We start from the raw sequence: 27,806 nt of genomic DNA, 5'->3' as shown, positions 1-27,806 counted from the left end.
TTCAACGTGACTCAGAGTTAGCAACTTGCTCTAAATTTCCAGAAGTGTAAAATTTTGCACTTCACAAAAAAAAAGTAGTATTCTGTAACTATAATAATAGTGAGTCACTGTTGGAATCGCTCAACTCCAGTACCTGGGTATAACACTGTGTAGGGATATGAAATGGAATGATCACATAGGTTAAGTTATGGGTAAAGCAGGTTTATTGCTAGAATACTGGGAAAGAGATTGCTTACAAATCGCTTGTGCAATTGGTTCTAGAATATTACTCAAATGTGTGGGACCCGTACCAGATTGGACTAACAGAGGATATTGAACATATACATCGAAGGGCAGGACGAATGGTCACAGGTTTGTTTAATCCATGGAATAGTGTCACAGAAATACTTAAGGAACTGAACTGGCAGACTTGAAGACAGACATAAAGTACCCCAAGAAAGTCTATTAACAAAGTTTCAAGAAGCGGTTTTAAATTATTGCTTTAGGGGATATGCTACAACCCCCTATGTATCTAGGGTTGCCACAAATTCTGGAAATCAGGGAATTTCAAATGTAACAGGGAAATTTGGGGGAAAAAACACAGGAAAAATCTCTTTTTGTCTCATAGCATGAAATTGTTTGTTTAATGAGATGTCATGCTTCATCACTGGTTGGGCACAGCTGAGTATGTGTGCCGCTTCCCTACTCTCTTATTCTTACTGCATCTCCCCTTCCCGACTTTCCTCTCAGTTTGCAGTCAGTGCTGCCACCACTACTTGTTGCTAGCTTAGCAGCTGCCAATGAGAGGCAGATGGAGGGGGCTGAGGAGTGGTTTGTTTGGATCTGATTCTCAGAGCTTGTTGATGCAGCGGACGAAGACAATGCTCATCTGTGCGTGAGCTGTGACTGAGTGATTGTGTGTGCACTCTCATTTTGTGCCAAAGGCTATGGCCAAAACTTTAGTCGTGAGAGTGTGCCCCCCAGGGGGTCCACAACTCTTTTGTGAATACGTGTGTGGCGAGCACGGGGCCCCGAGCCATTGCAGCCTTCTTTCTCTTCAGGGCTGCATTTCCTTTCCCTTTCCCCTCCTTGCTCCTTTCCCCTCGCCCTCTCCTCTCCCTCTCTTGGTGTCCTTGCTTATGTTGGCCCCCGCTATCCTCCTGGTTCTGTTGGTTTTCCAATTCGGCTTTGTTGCATAATCATCTCCTCCTTTTGGCATTCCTTGGTCCCCCTCTGGGGTTTGACCTCCATTACAAAATTTCTCCTCCGTAGTGTGAACCATTTGGGGAAGAGCACCTTACCTAGTGTCTCCGACGTGCGCCCTCCTAGTACATTCCATCTTTTCTTTCACGTCGTTGTCTGATGCTAGGGTGCATAGCCAGCACGGTAGCCAGCCCGTGTGGTGGGGTCGCTATGTACCCTTTTGGTTGAGCCCCCTGAACACACAGGGATCACACTTCTGATACCTGAGCTGTGACCTCCTCATGCATGCCTTGGAGTGGTTGCTCGTCATCCTGGAGCATCGGAACTCCCGGCAATGGCCGTCGTGCCAGACGGCCCTTGCTGTGGCTGGGTGGCGCCCGTGAGGAGAGCCCCTGATCGGAGTGGGTGGTATCAGGGCGGACACTATGCAAATGAAACGCATACGGGTCCAGAACTCTGGCCGTTCTTCGGCGGTCGTCTCTCTGCGTGGAACTGATTCTTCAAGTGCTGCTTCTCTTGCCCCTTCGGCCTTCCCTTCCATGGCTACCCCCTGGGAAGAGGGTCAGGCCCATCGGCTAGGGGCAAAACTTTTCCCTCGTTATCTAGTTTGCACCAGGACTGATGGAGATACTTTCACCAATGCCAAACCTTTATTCTTTGTGGAACACATTGAAGACAAGTTTGGCGAAGTGGACTCCCTGAGCAAGATGTGGTCGGGTTCGTTGCTGATAAAAACTGCTTCAGCTGCCCAATCTGCGGCCCTTCGTGCCTGTACCCATCTTGGCACAATTCCTGTGTCCATTACCCCCACCAGTCTCTAAATATGGTACAAGGTGTGATTTTTCACAGGGACCTCATCCTTCAAACTGAATAGGAACTTCGGGACAATCTTGGACGGCGGGGTGTTCACTTTGTTCAGCATGTTCAGAAGGGTCCTAAAGACAATCGTATTGATACTGGTGCCTTTATCCTGGCCTTTGAAGGGGATACCCTCCCTGAGAAAGTTAAGATTATGGTCTATCGCTGTGATGTGAAGCCGTACATCCCACCTCCTATGAGGTGTTTTAAGTGCTTGCGTTTTGGCCACATGTCTTCCCACTGTTCCCAGGCCCCTCTCTGTGGTGACTGTGGATGTCCACTCCATGAGAGGAGTCCCTGTGTTCCCCCTCCTGTATGTGTAAATTGTCATGGTAGTCATTCTCCACGTTCACCAGATTGCCCAGTATATAAGAAGGAAAAAAAGATACAGGAGTATAAGTCCCTCTATCGTTTAACCTACACAGAGGCCCGTAAGAAATATACATGACTTCACCCTGTGTCCATGACATCTAGTTACGCCTTGGTTACATCTACACCCCTTCCTCCCCCTTCCTTACCCCCATCCTGGACCCCTCTCCTACCCCCCTCCCCTGCGGCTCCCACACCTTCTCCTATGGGCGCTGCTCCCCCTCCCCAGCCGGAGAAGTGTCCCACTCCTTCGGCGTCTGCTGGTCAAGGGCGCCTCTCCCGGGATGCCCCTTCCCGGCACCTTCCAGGCCTTTGAAGGGGATACCCTCCCTGAGAAAGTTAAGATTATGGTCTATCGCTGTGATGTGAAGCCGTACATCCCACCTCCTATGAGGTGTTTTAAGTGCTTGCGTTTTGGCCACATGTCTTCCCACTGTTCCCAGGCCCCTCTCTGTGGTGACTGTGGACGTCCACTCCATGAGAGGAGTCCCTGTGTTCCCCCTCCTGTATGTGTAAATTGTCATGGTAGTCATTCTCCACGTTCACCAGATTGCCCAGTATATAAGAAGGAAAAAAAGATACAGGAGTATAAGTCCCTCTATTGTTTAACCTACACAGAGGCCCGTAAGAAATATACATGACTTCACCCTGTGTCCATGACATCTAGTTACGCCTTGGTTACATCTACACCCCTTCCTCCCCCTTCCTTACCCCCATCCTGGACCCCTCTCCTACCCCCCTCCCCTGCGGCTCCCACACCTTCTCCTATGGGCGCTGCTCCCCCTCCCCAGCCGGAGAAGTGTCCCACTCCTTCGGCGTCTGCTGGTCAAGGGCGCCTCTCCCGGGATGCCCCTTCCCGGCACCTTCCAGGCCAAAGGTCTGCTGCCGCGCGATCACTGCGATAGCCGCGGTCTGTCGGCCCCCAGGTCGCCCGGTCTCTTTCTGTTCCTGATCTTGCTGCAGCTGGCTCCTTTATGCCACACAATCCTCCTCGATCTCAGCCTGAAAAGTAGAAGAAACATAAGTCCCAGGACAAAGAGCCTCTGGTGTCACCGGAGGTCCCTTCCCCGACTTCACAACTGGATTCTGACCTGTCGTTCATGGATGTCGCCCCCTCCATGTCGGTGACAGGTGGGGTCCCGGCGGTATGAATGGATTTAGCGTTCAAACCATCGTTCTGTGGTTCTCCAATGGAATTGTAATGGATACTATCGTCACTTTCCGGAATTGAAATCCCTTCTTTCGTCTTACTCTGCAGCTTGTGTGGTTCTCCAGGAATCTCATTTTACTGATGCTCACTCACCGACCCTCCGTGGGTTCCGTGTTTTCTGTCGAAATTGGGTCGGACCCCTCCGGGCTTCTGGTGGCGTTTGTACGTTGGTCCGTACAGACATTGCTATCACATGTATTCCTCTTCAAACTACATTGGAAGCGGTTGCTGTTAGGGTCCACTTAGACTCTGCGGTCACAGTTTGCAATCTTTATCTCCCTCCTGACAGGACTCTTACACCTGCTGCCTTAACTGCCCTTATTCAGCAACTTCCTCCTCCCTTCCTCCTCCTTGGGGATTTTAATGCTCATCATCCTTTGTAGGGCAGTGCCTTTCCATCTAGACGAGGTCTTCTTATAGACAAATTTATTGCAGACAACGACCTGTGCGTTCTTAATGATGGCTCCCCTACTCATTTCAGTGCCGGTCATGGTACCTTTTCTGCCATTGATCTTTCTCTTTCTTCTCCCTCTCTCCTCCCTTCATTACACTGGTCGCCACACGACGACCTTTGTGATAGTGACCATTTCCCGTTGATTATCACGCTCCCTTCCCGCTCCCCGATAGACAGGTTACCTCGTTGGTCTTTCCAACGTGCCGATTGGCCTCTATACACTGCACAGGTCGTGTTTTCTCCCTCTTTGTCGGGTTGTATTGATGACGTCCTACGTGACGTGTCTGACGCGATTGTTCGCGCTGCTAGCCTTGCTGTCCCGCGCTCATCTGGACCATTTCGTCGCCGGCAAGTCCCATTGTGGAGTACGGCCATCGCCATTGCCATCCGTGATCGCCGTCGAGCTTTGCAACACTTTAAGAGGCACCCATCCGTAGCCAGCCTTACTACCATTAAACGCCTTCGCGCTAAAGCCCGTTATTTAATCAAACAGAGCAAGCGGATATATTGGGAACGATTCGTTTCTTCCCTTGGTTCTACTGTCCCTCTGTCACGGGTATGGGCTACACTTCGCTCTCTCCAAGGTTGCCATCGGCAGTCCACCCTCCCAGGCCTTCACCTCCCAGATGGCCTTTGTACGGACCCATTAGTTCTTGCAGAACATCTTGCGACCCATTTTGCAGTGGCATCAGCGTCAGCCTCCTATCCAGCTGCTTTCCTTCATCCAAAACAGCGGACTGAAGCTTCCACCTTATGTTTCACCCCTTGTGAGTCAGAATCTTACAACGAACCTTTTACTGAATGGGAATTTCTTTCTGCTCTATGATACGGCCCCTGGAACAGATTCCATTCATAACCAACTGCTTCAACATCTCAGTGCTCCACAACGGCAACATCTTTTTCGGGTGTTTAACCGTATCTGGCTCCAGGGTGACTTCCCTTCTCAGTGGAGGGATAGCATTGTGGTTCCTGTCCTTAAGCCTGGTAAGAACCCCCTATCTGTTGACAGCTATCGGCCAGTTAGTTTGACCAATGTTGTTTTTAAGTTACTTGAATGGATGGTAGCCCGTTGTCTCAATTGGGTCCTCGAATCTCGGGATCTATTGTCCCCTTACCAGTGTGGCTTTTGAGAGGGACGGTCTCCAATCGATCATTTACTTCGCATGGAATCCGCAGTTCGGCAGGCTTTTTCCCAGCGCCGCCATTTGGTTGCAGTGTTTTTTGACCTTCGCAAGGCCTATGACACGGCCTGGCGCCATCACATCTTACTTACCCTCCATCAGTGGGGTCTTCGGGGCCCACTCCCGATTTTTATCCGCCAGTTCCTGATCCATCGGTCATTCAGAGTTCGAGTTGGTACTGCTTTTAGTTCTCCACGGACCCAGGAGACGGACATCCCACAGGATTCTGTCTTGAGTGTCCTTCTTTTCATCATTGCTATCGATGGACTTGTGGTCTCTGTCGGTCCCTTGGTCGCCCCTGCCCTGTATGTGGATGATTTCTCCATTTGGGTTAGTTCCTCCTCGATGGCATTTGCAGAACGGCAGTTCCAGGTAGCTATACGGCGGGCCTTTGCATGAACCCTCTCACATGGGTTTCAATTCTCTCCTTTCAAATCGCGGGTGGTCCACTTCTGTCGCCGTACTACAATCCACCCTGATCCAGAGCTCTATCTTGCTGCACGACGATTGCCTGTGGTCCCACAGTTTCGTTTCCTGGGTCTTCTTTTCGACAACAAGCTCACTTGGCTGCCCCCTATCAGATTCCTGAAGGTAGGATGTTTCCGTAAACTCGATGTCCTTCACTTCCTTGCCCACTCCTCTTGGGGTGCGGACCGTTCCCTCCTCCTCCGTCTTTATCGTGCTCTAGTTCTGTCTCGCTTGGACTGTGGTTGTCAAGTTTATGGTTCAGCTGCTCCTTCCACACTGTACGTGCTGGATCCAGTCCACCATCGTGGTATCCGTTTGGCCACCGGTGCCTTCCCTACTAGCCCTGTTGATAGTCTCCTGGTTGAAGCTGGGATCCGCCCCCTTTCTGTTCGGCGGTCCCAGCTTCTTGTGTCTTATGCACTCACTATCCGTTCCTCTCCCACTCATCCTTCCTATTCTATCCTGTTCCCAGACCATGGACGTCGCCCACCCGACTCCCGCCCTCGGGCGGGTTTACCGGTTGGGCTCTGTCTTGCGTCTCTTTGCCGTGATTTTCAGCTTCCTTCTTTGTCCTGTCTTCCTCGCTCCCTCCCATCCACCCCTCCTTGGTTAGTTCCTCGGCCTCGAATTCGGATGGATCTCCGCCGAGGTCCAAAAGGTTCCATCCCCCCGGTGGTGTTCCGTTCCTTTTTCCGGCAAATTTTATGGGAGTTTCGGGATGCTGTTGTTTTTTACACTGATGGCTCTAAATCTGCTGATCATGTTGGGTATGCATTCACGTCCTCTGTTGGAACGGAAAGTCATCTGCTGCCACCTACATGTGGGGTGTTTACTGCGGAATTGATGGCAATTTCCCAGGCCCTTACCTTTATTAAACAGTCCCAACACAACCGCGCTTTGTTATGTACGGACTCGATGAGTGGCCTTCTTGCTATTGACCAGTGTTTTTCGTGCCATCCCTTGGTCTCTGCCATCCATGACCATCTCGCTGATATTCACCGTGCTGCTTGTTCCATTGACTTCCTTTGGGTCCCTGGCCATGTGGGTATCCCGGGTAATGAGCTCGCTGATCGTTTGGCTGGGGGAGCAGTTACTTACCCCCAGTTTTCTGTAACCCCTCCTGTGGCAGATTTACGGCTTCACATCAAATCCCACTTCGCACAGTCATGGGCCAATTCTTGGGAGGCTACTCCCCTGTCTAATAAACTTCGTGCGATTAAGGTGACACCAGGCCCGTGGCGTTCTTCCTTTCGCCTCTCCCGAAAGGACTCGACCACACTGTGTCGTCTCCGCATTGGCCATACCAGGCTGACCCATGGTTTTCTTTTGCGTGATGAGCCACCCCCACTATGTGGTTGTGGAGCCTTCCAGTCAGTAGCCCACATTTTGGTTGAATGCCCCCTTCTTTTGGCTCTGCGTGCTAAGTACAGACTCCCCCACACTTTACCTTTGATGTTGGCTAACGATTCCCGGATGGTCTCTCTGGTTCTCGGTTTCCTCCGGGAAAGTGGTTTTTATTCTTAGTTTTAAAGTTTTTAATCTCTCTCTGGTGTTGGGGCAGGGCGGTGAGTGTTTGGGTGTCTCCCACGATAAGCCTTGTATGGAGATTCCCGATTCACCTCCCTGACCGAGACCCTCTTTTTTTCCCCTTTTCCTCTGTTTTTACCCCTTTTTTTGTTTTAAGGATTGATTAGTCTCCTTTTCCCATACGTATTTCTACATTCTAGTGGTTGCACCTTTTAAGTCACAGGTGGTCTTGCCTATGCTGCTTCAGCATAGTGTTGGGTTCGTTCTCTTGCCGACTTCCCTCATTTTATTTTTTACCAATGACAACATGACTGCCCTTTTACGTTTTTACCTTTTTCCGTTTTATTGTTCTGACTTTCCTGAGATGTCCCATTAGCGGAATGGAGCATATTTGAAACAAGGGACTGATGACCTTGCTGTTTGGTCCCTTAAACCTCAAACAACCAACCAACCGTGAGAGTGTGATTGTGTTTTCTTTGTGCCTGTCTGTGGCTCAGCGATCATCTTTATGGTGAGTTGCTATGTATCCTCATTAGTACTGGTTCACAGAGTATTTGTCAAAGGTATCTGTTGCATGGGTGATCAGTGTGGGCTCGTTTCATCAATATGGTGTCTGTGACACGTGAATAGCTGTTCACACGAAACCACAGGCCATTTCTGTGGGTATCTCTTTAACGGATCGGGCTTGCCGATTTGAAGCCCATAGGTTCCACCTAATGTGCAGGTCCTGCCTGTTGGATCTAATCTTACCGATCTGCCTGCAGGCTGGGTCTGTCTGAGGATTTTCATGGTTTATCCATGGACCCAGCACTGTGGTGCTCCTTGGCAGGCTAGAGGCCATGGGCGATGGATTTCAGGAATCGTGACTGGCTCACCACAAGTACATTGTACAGTGCAACATTTTACAGACATTTTATTTATTCTAGTATGTTTTAGCACTTCGAAAGTAGTTTATATATTAGAAGGTATGGATAATAAGAAGAAGAAAATAATTGTGGCAGTCTCTGGCAGTTTGTACAGTATGTAGTAACGTATTTCTTGAAAGAAAAATCATGCAATACCTGTAGAATAATAGACATAACACTGTGGACAATAACTGACAATAACAAACATAGCAGAACCATTATTTTATTGGCAGTCACCTATAGTGTTGGTTTACACAACTCTTCCCCAGCTTATACATTTCTCTCAAGAGGCCTACTTTTTTCTGAGGTTATTTCTGAAAGCAGTGTTGCAACTCCAACAAAATGTGTATTTTTGTCATCAAATGTGTTTTGCTTTATTTAAACAAAATATCAGTGGTCTTAATAAAACATATATGCCATTTGGCTTCCTTTCTCCATCTAAAAACAGTTCATTACAAAAGATGTTTATGTTAATACTTAAGATTTTTGCTCACACATTTAGAAATACAAAAGTCTTTTTTTTAACTTATGTCTTAACTTACCCTTGAGATCTCAAAATTTGTCAGGAAGAAATCCTAAAACTTGTCTGGAAATTGGGGAAATATCAGGTAATTTCACTTGGGGAAAACTTGCGGCAATCCTGGTATCACTCACATAGGAATCATAAGGGTAAGATTAGAATAATTACTGCATGCACAAAGGTATTCAGACTGTCATTCTTCCCACAGTCCATACATGAATCAAACAGGAAGAAACCGTAATAACTGGTTCTATGGGACGTACCCTGTGCCATTCACCTCAAGGTAGTTTGCAGAGTATAGATGTAGAAATCTCACTATATCTTTCCATTTCCCTTTTTAAATTTTCTAATCTACCTTCCCAATTAAAGGATCTAACATTCCACTCTGACCTGCCGAACACAAGTTTTCTTTCTCCTCATGACCATATCCTTAACGGATAGTCCCTACCCAAAGGTTTGAATGGGTGGACTATTTTACCTCTGGAATATTTTACCCAAGATGATGCCCTCATCATACAATAGAGCTACATGCCATCAGGATGGCTGTAGTTTCCTTTTGCCGTCAGTCGTTTGCATTAACAGCGCAGCAAGGCAGTTTTGGTTAATGTTGCAAAGCTAGATCAGCAAATCATCCAGACTGTTACTCCTGCAACTACTGAAAAGGCTGCTGATCCTCTTCAGGACCCATGTATGCCTGGCCTCCCAACAGGTACCCCTCTATTGTGGTTGCACCTACAGTATGGCTGTCTGAACCACTGAGAAACGCGAGCCACCCCATTGACGGTGAGGTGCATGGTTCAAGGGGGGAAGCTTAATTATAACCACCCTGTATTTTAAAAAAGTGATATCTGATACTTCCAGGACCTCAGTATAATTGGAGCTGGTTAAAATGGAAGGTTCCTAAGAGTCTTAAATTTCACCATTATTAAACATACAGTTGTTTAATCATAATCATTAAATACCACTAACATAAATCATTTGGGTGTGTTATTACTTCTTTTATGAAATACGCAAGTAGAATGCATTCTTGTACGAACCAAAATCATTAGAACTCTCATCGATGCTGAGTTCTATTATTAAAGGTAAATAGATGTGCTGGTGGTATATAACTGTTTGTTTAATTCTTCAAAATTATTGCACTTGTTGGCTTGGTGCCGAGTCAGTAAAAATCAAGCCCAATAATTCTTTAGACATCTCCAACCTACACTTCCTACTCTGAAGGAATAAAACATAAACTAGAACTTGGCTAAAGAAGCAGATACTGATCCCCACTCCCTTTCATGATTGCAGCTGCAGCTATGCAAATCTATTTCAAATCTCTTTTTGCCTAAAACTTAAATGACATCTAGTGTGCTACTGCTCTCAATAATCAACGCCGTACAATCAAGGCGGCTAATGCGGTTTGGTGCTCTTCCTTCTGCTCCTCTTGGAAGGAGCCCGCTGTGTTCTGCGATCTACACATTCGTTATGCCAGGCTCACCCATTGTTTTCTTCTGCGTAACGATCCGCTGCAATAGTGTGGTTGTGGAGACAGACTGATGGTATCCCATATATTGATGGAATGTCCACTTTTGGCTCGTCTTACTATGTATTTGTATAGTCTTCCAGATCCCTTACCTTTAATATTATCAGACAATTTGCATATGGTTTCCTCCATGAAAGTGGTGTTTATTTTCAGATACAAAGTTTTGCTCTACTCCTGGAACAGGGGCAGGATGGTTGTGGTTGCGGCCTCTCTTCATGTTTTCTCTATCTGGGGCCCATGACCATGATCACTCCCTCGTGCAAAGACTGCTCTTTTATCCCTGTGTTTTTCCAGGTTTTATATTTGATCTATCCTTTTATGCCTTCTACTGTGTGTGTTTTAATTTCCTGGTTTTATAGTTTCACTCCTCTGATTGGATCCATCCCATTTTAGTGGACCCTTTCTCAAAACCCCGCTCAATGAATGAATGAATGGATCAACCAATCAATCGTAAACTGGAGCAAATCATATACAGCTCCACCACTCTCACACCTATAAAAGTATTCAACTTTCCCATTATTACTTTGCAAAATGTTTAACAAATTAGACATCCATGTCAACGTCCGGAATTTGAAGCACGCATCCTTCGTGTACTTAACTGTGTTTTAACATAAAACTCCAGAATACGAAACAACTCTGTGCTAGATGTACTGTCTCAGGATTAATTCTCATGAACAATCTCACGCAGGCACTTAAATTAACACAGTAGCAGTGCTTTTATTCTTTGCAAAAGTTGTAACAATAAGGGCCTCCTTCACAGTGACATCCAACAGCATCCGTGGTCCGTGTTCCTGTTGTTCTTGCCAGATGCCTCTGCCATTGCCTTCGCTCTCTCAAGTGATGTAATACACATGCAACATAATATTGAAATCTAAAATAATATATTAGATTGTGTGATTTTTGTCACTTTATAACTCTTGACAGAAAAAATATCTGTAATCAGTGGCTCGACATTTTGATGAGTGGAAACATGCAAAAGAATTGTTCTGAGATCTACAGACAAAATGGTATTTTACATTACTTGCAGATTTCACACCATTCTCTGCTACTCAGGAGACCGTAACTTAGGTGTTAACTCATCTACAATGGAGAGGTGCAGGTTGAGAGAGAGAGGGGGGTGGGGGGGGGGGACAAACAAGTGAATGAAGGAACAGACTGGAGTGAAGAATATAATTACAATGTAATGAAAATGAAATATGTAGACAGGACAAGTAGCCAGGTAAATGGGTGGTAGAGATGCAAAGGCAATTTTTGCTGGATAAGGTAAAAAAAGACCAAGGTGAGGAAGAAATGCTCTGTGGGCAAATTACACTAGAAAACATCCAAGAGCAGTGTGAATGTATGATCATCATCATCATCATCTCTCCACATGAAAACAAAAATAACAAAAAAAAAATTGCTTCAGAAATGATTGGTGCAAATTTTCATCCCATGATGAGAAGATGTAAGATTTCAACATTGAATTCTGAATGTAGTCAGAAAGACTAAACTGTACATCTGCAATTAATTTGAATATCATGCACAGCAAGTCTTAATTAGACAAGACTGACTCATATTGTTATATTAGGGTTATGACAGTGAAAATACATGTTGAACCTACTTGCAGTGGAAGTACTGTAAGTACTTATGAAGATATTGTCAGAGGTTGTATGTCTGGTTTGAAATCTGTTACAGTGATTAATGTAGTTGTGTATGATGTTTTATAAGCCTTGGTGGCTTAGGGGTTTATTTGTGTTCCTGAACTTCACATCAGAATTTTTGGAATAGGTTAATGTTTAATAGAAATGTTAAAGAGGAGTGGAGTCGTTTATGTTACAAACTTTCTATTTATAGGTTGGACTCAAAAAATACATCTGGCTATGAATGGTTACTTATTAGCTGGTCACCAGACAACTCTCCTATCCGCCAGAAGATGCTTTATGCATCAACAAAAGCCACACTTAAACAAGAATTCGGTAGTGGACAGATAAAAGAAGAACTTCATGGTACAACTTTGGTAAGTCATGTAATTTTGCTTCTTAACTTATCACTCGACTTTAAAACTAAACAAAAGACATACCTTCCTAACACTGGGGTTTTGATAATCCGCAACATTAAATGTGGGTTTTCACACACTGTGCCAAGTGGACAGAACACAGCAAATGAATGTCTTGACAGACCACAGCAAATGCATGTCTGGCAACTACCTGTAACCATGCTTCTCCATTGCAAGAGCCCAGCCATCGTATAGCAAAACTGCTGTCTTCCTGTTGTGTTGGAGGCCTTTGTGAGGCAGCAACGGTCTTCAAACGATGTGGTGAAAGCTGGATATAGTGAGCAGTTGTTGAGCAACAAGCTGCACTACTACTTGCATTCTTTAATGTGTGAATGGTACTTTTCTGGGAAATTGAATGTTGATATCGACATAGGAGCATTAAGGGAAGGCCTGTGCTGTCATATAAGCCTACAGCCATATACAAAGATCACACTGTGGCTACAATTTCCTGGAGAGAAATGTGTACAGCTCTTAATGAATAATTTTAGGCCCTGGAATTGGGATAAAAATGCAGTTACATGTTCATTAACTTAGTCTATGCATTAGTTTGTGTAGTACATAAAACTTTTTCCTACATGCAGGTTCGGTATATATCTTGTGAAAGCAATAATTCTTCCTTTTTGATGAACTGTGGTATGTACTGCATTTAATCAAAGATTTTGTAGATGTTTCTTCAAATGACAATGTTGCTCATAAAAACTTGATAGACATGCATATTAATTTTTTTAAAATTGTCTTTGTTGTTCCTTAGTTCTTCAAACAGGAGCTGAAAACCATTGAACAATTATATTATTTCATTAATAGGATGAAACCAAGGCATTCAATGGCGCTATTGTTGTCAATGTTGCCAATAAAAATGCACAAAGCAATTAGTTGCTTGTTCACTGGAAGCCCAGATACAACTGTGGCAACAATGAAATGGCTGTGGTTAGCGAAAGCCAGCAGTTGTTCTGCAGCTGATGGTGTCCACCACCAATATGAACAGAATGCAGTACTCAAACTTTTACCACACATCCAGTTAATAATAAACAGGAGAGAAATCAGTGTCTTTCAAAGATTAAAACCCTTATTTGAACCTTCGGCTACATTTCATACATCGAAATGTACAGTCTGAAATATGGTGAAAAGTAAGTAACATGCAATCGCACCTGAACAAGGAAATTGTGCTAAGTGTATGTACTTGATTATTGGTGAGATTTCACAATGCTCATTATTTATAACGATAAGGTAAGGTATTTCTACAAAGCTGTTATCCTGTTACATGCAAAAAATCTGCAGCTCATGGTCTAGTAGTTACAGGGTGTATACGATCCAGGACAACCGGGAGATCCGGAAATAACCTGGAAATTTTTCCATTTGAGAGAAAATCGAGAAAACCCAGAATTTTTTTAGAATTCCAAAACATTTTTATTATTCTAGTTTTCAGTTAAATTTTTGTAACTTTGACTGGTAAGAACCAATACTTTAACAAAGGATATTATTGTATCTCGCTACTACAGAATAATACTGCAGCAATAAAACATGAATGAGAGAGGGAAAAAAAATAAAATAAAAAAAATGAAACTTAAGTTGCAAAGGAAATGCACCATATACAACAACAAAACAGTGGTCATACAAATGTCTGCCAACAGCAAAAGTGTCAAATGCTTTAGAAAGACTATGGAATGCTTCATAACAACAAATTGATGAGCATGACATCACGACTGTTTACATTAGATTCGTTTGAGCAGTTGCGAGCTTATGCACATGCGCAGCTTCTGCCACACATGGCTACAGGAGTGTGGCAGCTAGCTGTAAAACCTTGTTTCACAAAGTGCCTAGCACCCAGCACACGTTGCTCTATCAATTATTCATATGATTTTGAAACGCATCCCTGTTGGTTTTTGAACATTTTTAAAACATTCTAAGTTGATATCTGAATGAATCATAAGTTGATTTTTGAATAGTGTGTGTGATGTCTCTGCTAGGGGAATCCCTGTCGCATTTAGAAATAAACTTTCCTGCAGACAGAAGGGGATGAGGTTATACAAGCTGTGTGGAATAAGTCGAACGGGTGAATGCCAGTCGCAGTTTGTATGGTTGACTGGGTTTGCGAATGATCACAGCGTTGTTACAATTACTAGCTAAATCCTTAGATCCAGGCTACCAGAGTGGAAATAAATGACTAACAGGAATAACAGGTAAGAAAGATTACATCTTATCTTCTCGGTGTATCCTCGAAAATGAAATTTTGACAGAAAAGTTTTGGCCAGACCACTACACTAGCAAGGCCAGTTCAATGACATTTCGTTTTTTCATGTAGCTAAACGTTTGATGAACTTTGATAAGGTAATAGATTCTCTCCCAGAAAGGAAAGCATGGCATCTAAAGCTGTTGCAAGATTAGAGAGAAAAAAATGCTAGGACTTCAGGATTGAAGAAATGTGTACTGTATTGCTTGTCTCTTATCTTTACTGGTTTTATGTGTCCTGTATTTAATTTTATGTCATACAAACTGAAAGTTATTGGCTAATAGGCAATAAAGAGTGCAAATTTTCTGAAGAGCTGTTGTTCTCCCGATTACAAATAATCCCATCCAGTATTAATTGCATTTTTTTTCTTTCTTTTTTAAAAAAAGGAGTGGGGGGGGGGGGGGGGGGGCAGGATGTCAGACCAGCCGACTAGGAGCAGGAGAGGCACTACAGGACATTTTAATTTCCACTGTCATAGTTTGATGGCATCCATTACAAAATATAACATGTTTGAATTCCACGGAGCGAAATATAGTGATAGCGATTGAAGAACACTGGGTGAAGAGGCCTGGCACTGCACTTTGGCACACTTAAGACCAAATAACATGTCTTACATTTCCTTGATCACTTAAGTTTTATGTATCATACTCTTCAGAAAGATGTGGACTACAAAATGATTTTTGAAAAGTCGATTTTTTTAAATTTTTGGCATCCTTCCTCAAACACTCGAGGGCGGGGTTGCCACTATCTAGTATTGCCCCAGTTATGAAATATTGTAGATCCAGGGCTGAGCACAGAGAAGTCTTGAGTTGTAGTGGAGAGGTGGGTAGTCCCCATGTGACCCCCATTTACGTTTAGTGATTTTGCTGTTTCCTCTTCGTTTATTGCTCTCACATCAAATGAAAACGAAATGGATTTCTGTGGCCGGGAGCTATCAAGTGAATTAAAATACATTCACATAATTATGGAAGGCTAAAATGTGCTATTAGTTACAGGTTTCATTTTATTTCCTCCTTTCTGACAGTCGAGCATTAATCGCTTTGCAGAACAATGAAGCTATTTTTGTCACTTTGCTAAAGAAATTTGCCTTTCATTAGTCATTTCAACTGAGGCTCTCAATTTATTTGAAACAAAGTGTATAATTCCACACTATTGGCTAGTTTCAACTGTTCGCTGCATTTCAAGTGCACTTTTACATCTTCTAGAACATATGGGATTATGCCAGAAGAAAGAACCAAACATGAGATAATACAGTACTGGTACTCCAAGAAAATTTTCATCTGGATCTGGAGATATGAATGTGTACTTTAAGCTGAGTTATGAATTTTAGTATGGTTCACAAAATTCCGATGCTCTTTGAGAATCCTCTAATGTCTTGTTTCTTTTATGACGTAATGTATGATCCACTAATGTTTTACACGTACGGGCTTCCTGCGTCATCGTAGCTGTGCAAGCATGGTAATGCCTGTTATGTGGTGATCTCTGCCAACTGCTGAAACGAACCTACTTCTAACAAGTTGCGGGAGAAAATTGCAAATGGTTGTTTGAAAAGTGTTACTTTCAAAGTAAATTTCCTTTTATGCAAGATGAACTATGTGCGAGAATGTACAAGAAGTCTCTTAAACCCAGAGTGTTTGACTCCTGCCACAGGTCATCAGTTAAAAGAACGTACTTGTGCCTCTCCTGTTTACAAGCATCTCTCTACTGACCGAAGGGGAAAGTAGTGAAACCTTAATAGTTCACACTGTCAAACTATTATGCCAATTAATAGCTAGCAGCAATAGCACTAAAAGGACACATTAAAAGTGGGGTCAATTTAAAACCTGCTGACTAAAACTCAACAACTAATCAATGCTTATATGAGAGAAGACCTGAGAAGCATTTTACATCATGAAAGATGTAAATTTTAAATTAGTGAGGACACAAATAATGATGCAGCACAATAATGCGCCACAGTCATAGGACAAAATAGAAAACATGCAAACTTCTATTAAAAGAGGACAATTTTAAAGCTATCAAAGATGAACTGAGTGGACCTTGCAGATCTCACTATAGGAAACAGACCCACTAAAATAATGGCGAAAAACATTGACCCAGTTACAAAATATACATGTATAGCGTACAATAATCGGAAACCAGAGTGAAGGAAATGAGGCTCGATGCTGATTCAAAAAAGAAAAGTTTTTCAGCAGAACTTTGTACTTAAGTGCAGTTTGCTCCTTCAAACTGCCAGACGGATCACGGCAAATGCTGCGGATGATTTCTGTTTCTTCTAAAGTGTTTAAAACCAGACCCTTATGTTGGATATGTAGAATGCGGCAATTTGTGTTTATATTGGAAATGGAATTGTTATGATTCTTCAGGTGGTTATTGATAGCGGATTTGGAGTTGCTAAGATCGTGATGCTCTCTGAACCGTATGTTAAAGGAGCGGCTAGTTTGGCCTATGTATGCCGAAGGACACTCACTACACTGGATGCAATAGATGCCCGATTGTGCGTAGTGATTGTCTTTTCTGGTTTTGTGGTGCTTCAATAGGTGTAGAGTTATCATTAATAGTAGATGACAGGGTAATCCCCTACAAATCATTGGAAACTACTATTGACTGCATTTGCTGGTGAAGAACATCGACAACATTTGGCTGGTAGCCATTAGAATGTGCTGTGAATTTAATGGTATCCAACTCACACTGGTAGTTTTGTTTTGGGAGAGGGGCTCTAATCGCACAGTAAAACATAGCATGAAGAGCTGCTTTTGTTTACTGCTTCAGATGAACTGAAGAGCAATGAATAATAGAACTAGTCATAGTTGGTTTCCTAAATATGTTAAAGTGAACTTTACTGTCCTGTAACGAAATTTCCAAATCGAAAAATGGGAGTGTAAAGGCCTGCGTGCAGAGTGGTATTCTTTGCTCACTGAATCTTCGGGTGCATTTTGTTAAAGTCATGTTGAAAGAGTTTCAGCTGGGCGTCAGTCCCGTTATACAAAAGTATGATGTCAGTGACATATCTTTTGTAACTTACTACTCTTTAAAGGTGTTGTGGGTGGGTTGAAAAAAACTGATGTTAAATGTAATTGATGTAAGTATTAGCTCTTATACTGGCTATGGGGGATCCCATGACGAACCCATCAGTTTGTCCATATGTAATGTCTTTGAAGGCTCCATAACAGTTCTGAGCAAATGAAGGAATTCATTCATTTTTTGTGAATCTAGTAGCGTCAAGTTGAATTCAGTAATAGGAATCACCTCTTTAATGGGGATATTCGTACACATGCTTACGATGTCGAGACTTGCTAGACACCCGCGAAAGTGGGCATTCTCGGATTCTTCGGTATTAAAGTTATTTAAAGAAATAAGGTGACTTCCCCTCTAGCCCTATTTTCAAAACATTCTCATTTAACCCCACAGCTAAGTTCGTTGCAGAAATTAAGAAGGAACTTAAGAAACAGATGCGTTTTACGGTTTATACATAAATTTTATGCCACTGCTTCCACTCAGTTTTACTACAGTTCTGTACGTACTGCCCCAACATGTTCCTTTACCATGCATAATGCACTTTTAACGTTTCTCATGTTAACTTTTTATGGAATGTCTATTTTTTTATTCTTCATTTTAAATGTAAATCACTAATTCAAATCGTGAATGGTCAGGTTAGTGGCCCTGCGTTCTTGCACCCATCAACAGGTAGCAATTCTTTTGCCACTCTGGTTTACCAGTTTGCTTCCGGCTTCATGTCCACCACGGCTCTCAGAGTCACAGCACCAAGTGTAAGCATCCTGGTATTCTTTGCATATTTCTTTAGACAGGCAGTTGTCAGTAGTACTGTCTGGTGTCACTTTGGCACTGACCTAGGTTTCACAGCACCTAGCCTGAGCCGTAGCTTTTTAAATTTTTTATGGATTGTTTTGATTTTGTGTGTATAGTTGCATGTAAAACTTCTACCGCCTCTTGCTATTTTCAGTACGACACCTGAAGATGGGCATATAAGAGCCTGAAACCGTTTGTGTGTTAAATAAAAGAAACTTACAACTGTAGTGGTACTTTCAACCTATGGGCAAGTGGTTAGCTTTGCTGTCTCTGGATCAAGGGGTCCCGGGCTTGATTCCCAGCCGGGATGGGAATTTTCTGCGCCCAGGGACTGAGTGTTTTTGTTGTCCTCATCATTTGTGAAAGTGGCAAGACTGGAGTGTGTAAAGATGGGAAGTTTGTACAGGTGCTGATAACCACACAGTTGAGCGTCCCACAAACAAAATGATCATCATTGTCAAACATGCAAAGAACAAGAATTAGATTTACTGAGTCAATACTTCTTTTGCAACAGCAATAGAAATGTTCGCAAAAATTAAAAATAGAAGCTACAGTCTCCTAGATGTTTTTTTGTTTCTGTGTTTAATGTGTTCGTCTCTTAATGCTGGAGACATCATCATAAACTACGTTAGTTTCAAACTTAAGAAAGCTCAGCAAGTCAAACTTTTTATATGACTCCATCCAACAGGCAGTTTGGATGTCCTCAGATCACTGCCTATATCGCAGAGTCACAGCAATGTGTGTTACACATTACTAGACAAAATATTACACATAGAAATATGCCTTGAATTGTGGTTGAATGGCCAAAACCAAAAATCACGGAGGCTGTAAATACTAACTGTGGAAAGTGTATAGCTGTCCTTTTTTCCCCCTAAGGTAAGTCTTTCCGCTCCCGGGATTGGAATGACTCCTTACCCTCTCCCTTAAAACCCACATCCTTTCATCTTTCCCTCTCCTTCCCTCTTTCCTGACGAAGCAACCGTGGGTTGCGAAAGCTTGAAATTTTGTATGTGTGTTTGTGTGTGTTTTTTATTGTGCCTATCTACCAGCCCTTTCCTGTTTCAGGGAATTTTTGTTTTTAATATATTTTTTCCGTGTGGAATGTTTCTGTCTATATATATATATATATATATATATATATATATAGACACAAACATTCCACATATATATAATAGAGGGAAACATTCCACGTGGAAAAAATATATCTAAAAAGAAAGATGATGAGACTTACCAAACAAAAGCGCTGGCATGTCGATAGACACACAAACAAACACACAAAATTCAAGCTTTCGCAACAAACAGTTGCTTCGTCAGGAAAGAGGGAAGGAGAGGGAAAGACGAAAGGATGTGGGTTTTAAGGGAGAGGGTAAGGAGTCATTCCAGTCCCGGGAGCGGAAAGACTTACCTTAGGGGGAAAAAAGGACAGGTATACACTCGCGCGCGCGCACACACACACACACACACACACACACACACACACACACACACACACACACATCCATCCATCCATCCGCATATACACAGACACAAGCAGACATTTGTAAAGGCAAAGAGTTTGGGCAGAGATGTCAGCCGAGGCGAAAGTACAGAGGCAAAGATGATGTTGAAAGACACGTGAGGTATGAGCGGCGGCAAATTGAAATTAGAAATTAGCGGAGATTGAGGCCTGGAGGATAGCGAGAAGAGAGGATATGCTGAAGGGCAAGTTCCCATCTCCGGAGTTCTGACAGGTTGGTGTTAGTGGGAAGTATCCAGATAACCCAGACGGTGTAACACTGTGCCAAGATGTGCTGGCCATGCACCAAGGCATGTTTAGCCACAGAGTGATCCTCATTACCAACAAACGCTGTCTGCCTGTGTCCATTCATGCTGCGATGGAGCACTTCCTTTCACGCCAATCATCTGCCACCCTACCTAAAACCTCTTTCCTCATTACCTTAGCCAGCTTCATCCTGACCCACAACTTCTTCACTTTTGAAGGCCAGACATACCAACAATTAAAGTGAACAGCCATGGGTACCAGGATGGCCCCCTCGTACGCCAACCTATTCATGGGTCGCTTAGAGGAAGCCTTCTTGGTTACCCAGGCCTGCCAACCCAAAGTTTGGTACAGATTTATTGATGACATCTTCATGATCTGGACTCACAGTGAAGAAGAACTCCAGAATTTCCTCTCCAACCTCAACTCCTTTGGTTCCATCAGCTTCACCTGGTCCTACTCCAAATCCCATGCCACTTTCCTTGATGTTGACCTCCACCTGTCCAATGGCCAGCTTCACACGTCCGTCCACATCAAACCCACCAACAAGCAACAGTACCTCCATTATGACAGCTGCCACCCATTCCACATCAAACGGTCCCTTCCCTACAGCCTAGGTCTTCATGGCAAACGAATCTGCTCCAGTCCGGAATCCCTGAACCATTACACCAACAACCTGACAACAGCTTTCGCATCCCGCAACTACCCTCCCGACCTGATACAGAAGCAAATAACCAAAGCCACTTCCTCATCCTCTCAAACCCAGAACCTCCCACAGAAGAACCACAAAAGTGCCCCACTTGTGACAGGATACTTTCCGGGACTGGATCAGATTCTGAATGTGGCTCTCCAGCAGGGATACGACTTCCTCAAATCCTGCCCTGAAATGAGATCCATCCTTCATGAAATCCTCCCCACTCCACCAAGAGTGTCTTTCCGCCGTCCACCTAACCTTCGTAACCTCTCAATTCACCCCTATTAAATTCCCAAACCACCTTCCCTACCCTCTGGCTCCTACCCTTGTAACTGCCCCCGGTGTAAAACCTGTCCCATGCACCCTCCCACCACCACCTGCTCCAGTCCTGTAACCCGGAAGGTGTACACGATCAAAGGCAGAGCCACGTGTGAAAGCACCCACGTGATTTACCAACTGACCTGCCTACACTGTGACGCATTCTATGTGGGAATGACCAGCAACAAACAGTCCATTTGCATGAATGGACACAGGCAGACAGTGTTTGTTGGTAATGAGGATCACCCTGTGGCTAAACCTTGGTGTACAGCCAGCACATCTTGGCACAGTGTTACGCCGTCCGGGTTATCTGGATACTTCCCACTAACACCAACCTATCCGAACTCTGGAGATGGGAACTTGCTCTTCAATATATCCTCTCGTCCCATCATCCACCAGGCCTCAATCTCCGCTAATTTCAAGTTGCCGCCACTCATACTTCATCTGTCATTCAACAACATCTTTGCCTCTGTAAATACCAGTACACACACACACACACACACACACACACACACACACACACACGAACGCATGTAGATCAGCATCTATGAAATCTGTAAGTAGAGCTTTAAATTACTACATCATCATAGAAAAGCAAAAAGTGATAGACTATTTATAAACTCTGTATACAACAACCTAAATGTAAACTAAATAATATGAACAAAAATATCTACATCTTCCAGGCCATTGAAGGTCTTGCAAACAGTAAAGGCGAAGTACGTATGAAACAAAAAATGTGTTTTATTCAGTTGCGATTAGATGGTCCCGAAGTTATAATTATCAAAATATTAAACAAAAAGTTAGATAATGGAAACTCCAGTTGGAATGTCAACAGTATAAGGAAAAGATAGACTGGTAAACAGTGTAAAGATGACATGTTGAGTTGTAGTCAGGCGCAACAAAAAGACACTTACGCATTAGCTTTTGACCAAAGCTTTCTTAATAAAAAAAAAAAAAAAAAAAAAAAAAATCACATTCATTCACACAAGCAAGCGCACCTCACAAACACAACTCCCACAGCTTGGACTGGAATACAGGTGGCGGAGAGAAGAAACAGCCACAATGAATGTTTTGGTGGCTGAGAGGGGGGGGGGGGGGGAGGGTTCCTTCCTTAGAACACCAACATGTTAGCTGAAGAAAGGACAGTTTTACGCAGCCTCAAAACAAGTCCTGACCTAATCATCCTACCTGCCAACAAAGGTTCCGCCACTGTTGTAATGAATCGTGGTGCCTACCTGGTGGAAGGCTTCTGCCAATTACCTGACTCCTCCACCTATAAACTCAGCCAGTGTGATCTTATCCCAGAAGTCCAACATAACCCCTAACCCCGCTTAAATCCTTAGACCCTTCCGAGAACCTCTCCCCTGAATCCATTTCCCTTCTCACCCCTATAACACCCCACTCACACACCTTCTGTGTGCTGCCCAAAATCCACAAACCCAACAATTTTGGATGTTCTGTTGTTGTTGATTATTGTGCCCCCACTGGAAGAATTTTCCCTTCATTGACCAACACCTCCAACCAATTGCCCATAATCTAGCCTCTTACATCAATGACCAACCACTTCCTTCACCGACACCCCACCATCGCCACCCCTTTACCTCCTGGACCCCTGTTGTCGCTGTTGACTCCACTTTCCTATACTGCAACATCCGTCATGCCCTTGGTCTTACAACTATTGAACACTACCTTTCCCAACATCCTTCTGACCCCAGACCCACTACCTCATTCTTCTTATACCTTACCAGGGCGCGTACACCCTTAGAAATCCGAGAAAAACCTGGGAATTTTTTCATCTAGGCAAAAATGGTGAAAAACTGGGAAATTTTTGAGGATTGTGAGAATGTATCATTGTTTTACTTCTGAGTTTAAATTTTTGTAATTTTGACTGGTAACAACAGATACGATAACGAAGAATTTTACCGTATCCCATTACTGCACAATAATACTGCAGCAATAAAATGTAAACGAGAGAAAAGAAAACAAAATAAGTTAACTTAAGTTTCAAAGGAAATGCACCATTTAGAACAACACCACAGTGCACACACACAAGCATCTGCCAACAGCAAAATGTATGAAAGGCTTTAGGATGAAGACTATGCAATACTTCAGAACAATGTAATGCTTTTGATGAGCATGAAGTTACAACTGTGCATTAGTTCATTTGAGTGGTTGCCAGGGTTCATGCGCATGCACAATTGAGTCATGTATGAGCAGTACCATCTTCTGCTTCTGGTTACCTCAAAAAAAATTTGGCATGCCAAAGCTGCGTGATTCGTGAATCTACAGAGCAATCTGAGTTGGGGTGAGGAGGGTATTTTCCACATTACCTGTGTTTACATTTAGTGGTTTTGCTGTTTCTTCTTCATTTACAGCTCTCAAGTCAAATGAAAACAGAACTAATTTCAGTGGCTGGAAGCTATGAAGTGAATTAAAACACATTCACATAATTATGAAAGGCTAAAGTATGTTATTGGTTTCCGTTTTCTGCCTTTATCTCATTTCCATGTTTTCGGCAGTCAAGCATTAATCGCCTTGCAAAGCAATGAAGTTATTTTTGTTGATTTGCTTAAGAAAATTGGAATTTATTAATCTTTTCCACAGAGGCAGTTAATTAATTTGAAAAGAAGTGTTTCACATCACACTTTTGGCTACTTTCAACCTTTTGCTGAATTTCAAGTGCATATTTGCATCTTCTGGCATGTATGCCATTGTGTCATAATAAAGAACCAAACATGAGATAATACAGTATTGGCACACCAAGAAAATTTTTATCCCAAAAACCACACTGGAAAGCTTAATATCAGGTTGAGGCCTACATCACTGTGAATCTGTCTGGATATACGAATGTGCAGTTTATGCAGAATTATACATTTTAGTTTACGTTTACAAAATTCCAATGCTCTTGGAGTATGCTCTGATGATGTCCTGTTTCTTTTATGATGTAATGTATGATCTCTTAATGCTATATATGTATGAACATACGAGATTTCTGCATCACTGTAGCTGCGCATGCACAGTAACACCTGTTTTCTGATGCTCTCTAGCAACTGCTGATACAAAGCTATTTCTAATGAGTTTCAGGAAAATACTGTGAATGGTGGTTTGAAAATTATTACTTTTAAAGTAAATTTCCTGTTATGCAAGATGAATTACACTGAAGAGCAAAGAAACTGGTACACCTGGCTAATATCATGTACACCTGGCCACCGCGAGCAAGCAAAATTCCACAACACGACATGGCATGGACTCAACTAATCTCTGAAGTAGTGCTGGAGGGAATTGACACCATGAATCATATAGGGTTGTCCATAAATTTGTAAGAGTATTAGGGGGTGGAGACCTCTTCTGAACAGCACATTGCAAGGCATTCCAGATATGGTCAATAATGTTCATGTCTGGGGAGTTTGGTGGCCAGCTGGAACTGGCCAAGTCCGTTGGAATGCACAATGGACATGAATGGAAGTAGGTGATCAGACAGGATCCTTACATATATGCCACCTGTCAGTCATATCTAGATGTATCAGGGGTTCTGAAGTGCCGGAAAGTTTTGAACCAGTGTATAAAACCTTAAACATTCAAAGGATTGACAAGAGAGAGAGTATATGTCCCTTAACATAGAAAAATTGTATGTTCACCTGTGTAGGGTGTATAATAATTATGTGTTATTTGGGTGTATAATAATTATGTGTTATTTATGGTTATTCAAAGAAGAGATCTGGCAGAAAAATACGCTAAGACATATGTTAAGTGAACATTCTAGACTTTGACAAATTAAGCCACAGTATTTGGAAGTGGCAGCAGTTGAACAAGGAGGCCAATGACCAACGGAGTTTGCGCAGCGGCATTCAGCACTTCGACAGATCAACGACTGAGCAGATGGGCAGTGTTTCCAAGGAGAGTAATGACCAGCGCAGTTCGCATATCATTGGTCAGTGCTTCAGGAACTGTCATCCTACTGAACTCGTGTGTGACGTATCTGGCGATGCAGAGGGCGACAACAGGGCAATGCCCGACCACTCCAGTATAGAGGTAAGAGAAGAAAAGCCAGCACGTGTGTCAGCATTGGTCATGATTCTGTCCATTGTGAGAAGCGTAGGTTGAAGACTGAAGAGTCAGTCACCGCCCTGGAAACATCGCAACATTACCTCCAACAAACAGGCGTGAGGGGACCCTTTGAGGGAAGGAAGAAGAAATGAAGAAACGTCACCTGGACAGACAGACCGATGGTTAGTAAGTGGACGTCATACTTCACTGAAACAATTTGGCTGCTACGCTGCTCGACAGATGATGATGTCTGTACCGTGCCAATTGGTCAGTGCAGTAGATGACATCCCAGGTGATATCAGAAAGAAGTTTGTGTGTTACTTACCCAGGTGGCTGGTGAGGATGATGAGAGTACGACCTCACCAATTGGGTCATCTGTGTGAACCTAGGGGTTGATTAACTTCGCCAGATGACGTCGAACCTGAGGGTTGCTGGTTCAATTCAGAGACGGAGCACTCAACACCACACTGTAGCAGCTTGTTAATAACGCAACGAGCAAATTCACAAGGAGAAGACCACGCTGCCACTACAGTGGTTCACAGGTACAGTACTGAATGGAAGAATACGCCACCTGGCCCTCTGCTGCAACATAAGCCTTTGCTGCTTCAGCAGTCCCTGGAATCTGCACGCTACGACACTGCGCTGCACTGCTGTTACAAGGAATTGAACAAACTAAAACACAGTATATTACTCTGTTTAAAGAGTCCTATGTGTCAATAGGCCGGCCGGTGTGGCTGAGCGGTTCTAGGCGCTACAGTCTGGAACCGAGCGACCAGGTTCGAATCCTGCCTCGGGCATGGACGTGTGTGATGTCCTTAGGTTAGTTAGGTTTAATTAGTTCTAAGTTCTAGGTGACTGATGACCTCAGAAGTTAAGTCGCGTAGCGCTCAGAGCCGTATGTGTCAATAAATGATTGATAGTGAACCCTTTCCACCGTCCACAAAGTGTTGTTTTCCATCATGCCATCCCTGATAAAATAATTACCTTCACTCCCTTCTATCACTGATGCTCAGTATCTAGTGTCACAAAACCCCGACTCTCAATACTTTGGAAAAGTGTATATTTAACTGGGAAATCTGGGAACCTTTTTTTATTGTCCGCGTATACACACTGCTTATTAACTTTAGCCTTGCTCACAACTACTTCTCCTTTGAAGGGAAGGTATATAAACAGTTCCATGGGACAGCATGAGCACCCACATGGCATCCTCCTATGCCATCCTGTTCATGGGCTATCTACAGGAGACCTCCATAACCTCCCAAAATGTCAAATCCCTAGTCTGATTCAGGTTCATTGATGATCTCTTCAAGACATCCTATCCTCATTTCTTCACAACCTCAACACTTTCTCCCCCATTCGATTCCAAAGTAGTGTTGGGAAGTCTTTCCACATCCACCTTACTCACCTGATATTGTGTCCTCAGATTTTTACCTTTTCCACTCCCTGCCCAACAACATTCAAGGAACTTCCTTTCAGGATGAAAATGCATTCCAAACATCGCTCGGTGAGTTGTTCACCTCAAAATCGTGCGATTTCTACTGTCATGGAATCAAAAAGTTATACCAGGATTGGCAGACTGTTTTAAATAGTGAAGGAGAATATGTTATTGATGATGGCTAAAATCTGTGATGGGTACCTGTTGTGTTTATTAAACTTGTGGAAAAACATTACAAACTTGTGCACCAACCCAATAAGTAAGTGCACATGTGACAAGTCATTTTAGGATGACAATGCATGGCTTCGGTATCATGAAGTTGCTAGTACTGGGTTTTTGGTATGATTAATTTGTAGTTGTTGTTTGCCTGTTCTTTTGACATTTATAGTTCAGTTAGATGTAGACGATATTTTTCTATTATTTTAAGATCTGCAATGGAAACTTGAAACCAGTCACAGAGTGTGACTAGCTTGTCATTGGTGCTGTTTAAAAAAAAAACCACATAAATAAATCTACACAAAGGCGTTGAGAGCTAGACGTTAACTGTTGACCAAAATTGAGAAAATGATTGTACAAAATGGAACTGTGCAGGGAATGAATTCTATCGAACCAGTAAACAATCCCGTTGCTTACAACTATTCCCTCATTTGTTTCACATTGCTAAACAAAGGGTCTGTAGCACATTTTTGTTGAAATACAGTGTGAATGTTAATAAGACTGACAAACGGCAGGGAAGGATGCCTGACTGAAAATTCCTCAGTTTCCAATCAGGAATCCTTCCATGCATTTTGTCAGTTTTATTAATGTTCATCCTGTATATTTACATGCATCTCAGCTGCTGTTTGGAAGAAGTTCCTCTGTTGTTAATTTTGTGCTTCAGTTAATTTAAAGTAAATATTCAGTATATGGAAATTTATTTTCATTATTCCTTTTTCTGATTTTCAGGAAGACATTACATTAAATGGCTTTATGCGTCATAAACAAGCTGCAAAGGAACCAGCGCCTTTGACAACAGCCGAAGAAGAATTAGCAGAACTCAAACGCACTGAAGTTGGTGTTAGTGTTGATGCCAGACACCAGACTTTGTCAGGAGTCGCCTTTCCTATCACAAAAGAAGCTCGGCAAGCCATTTGTGGAATGCTTGATGACACATACAACTATGTACAGTTAAGGATAGGTATTTCTCTGAAAATATGTTGCCCTTAGATGTAGGTAGAGTAAGTTATGTCCTTATTTTAATCATCCATATTTGCTGTTATTGATTTAACATATTAAATGAAGT

The 27,806-nt window shown here is 43.1% G+C and overlaps 1 protein-coding gene across 1 annotated transcript in view; it reads left to right on the top strand.

Annotated features, from left to right (window-relative positions):
- The window catches only part of LOC126174624 (twinfilin), an 86,895-nt gene that overhangs the window by 35,254 nt on the left and 23,835 nt on the right, over positions 1–27,806 (top strand). The window contains exons 4-5 of the mRNA XM_049921049.1: positions 12,033–12,195; positions 27,470–27,701. Coding sequence (XP_049777006.1) covers positions 12,033–12,195; positions 27,470–27,701 — 395 coding nt within the window. The remainder of the gene's footprint in view (positions 1–12,032; positions 12,196–27,469; positions 27,702–27,806) is intronic.

Source organism: Schistocerca cancellata, chromosome 1 (assembly GCF_023864275.1).
Source record: "Schistocerca cancellata isolate TAMUIC-IGC-003103 chromosome 1, iqSchCanc2.1, whole genome shotgun sequence".
Classification (NCBI taxonomy): Eukaryota; Metazoa; Arthropoda; class Insecta; order Orthoptera; family Acrididae; genus Schistocerca; species Schistocerca cancellata.
This window is presented reverse-complemented; position numbering and strand designations above follow the sequence as displayed.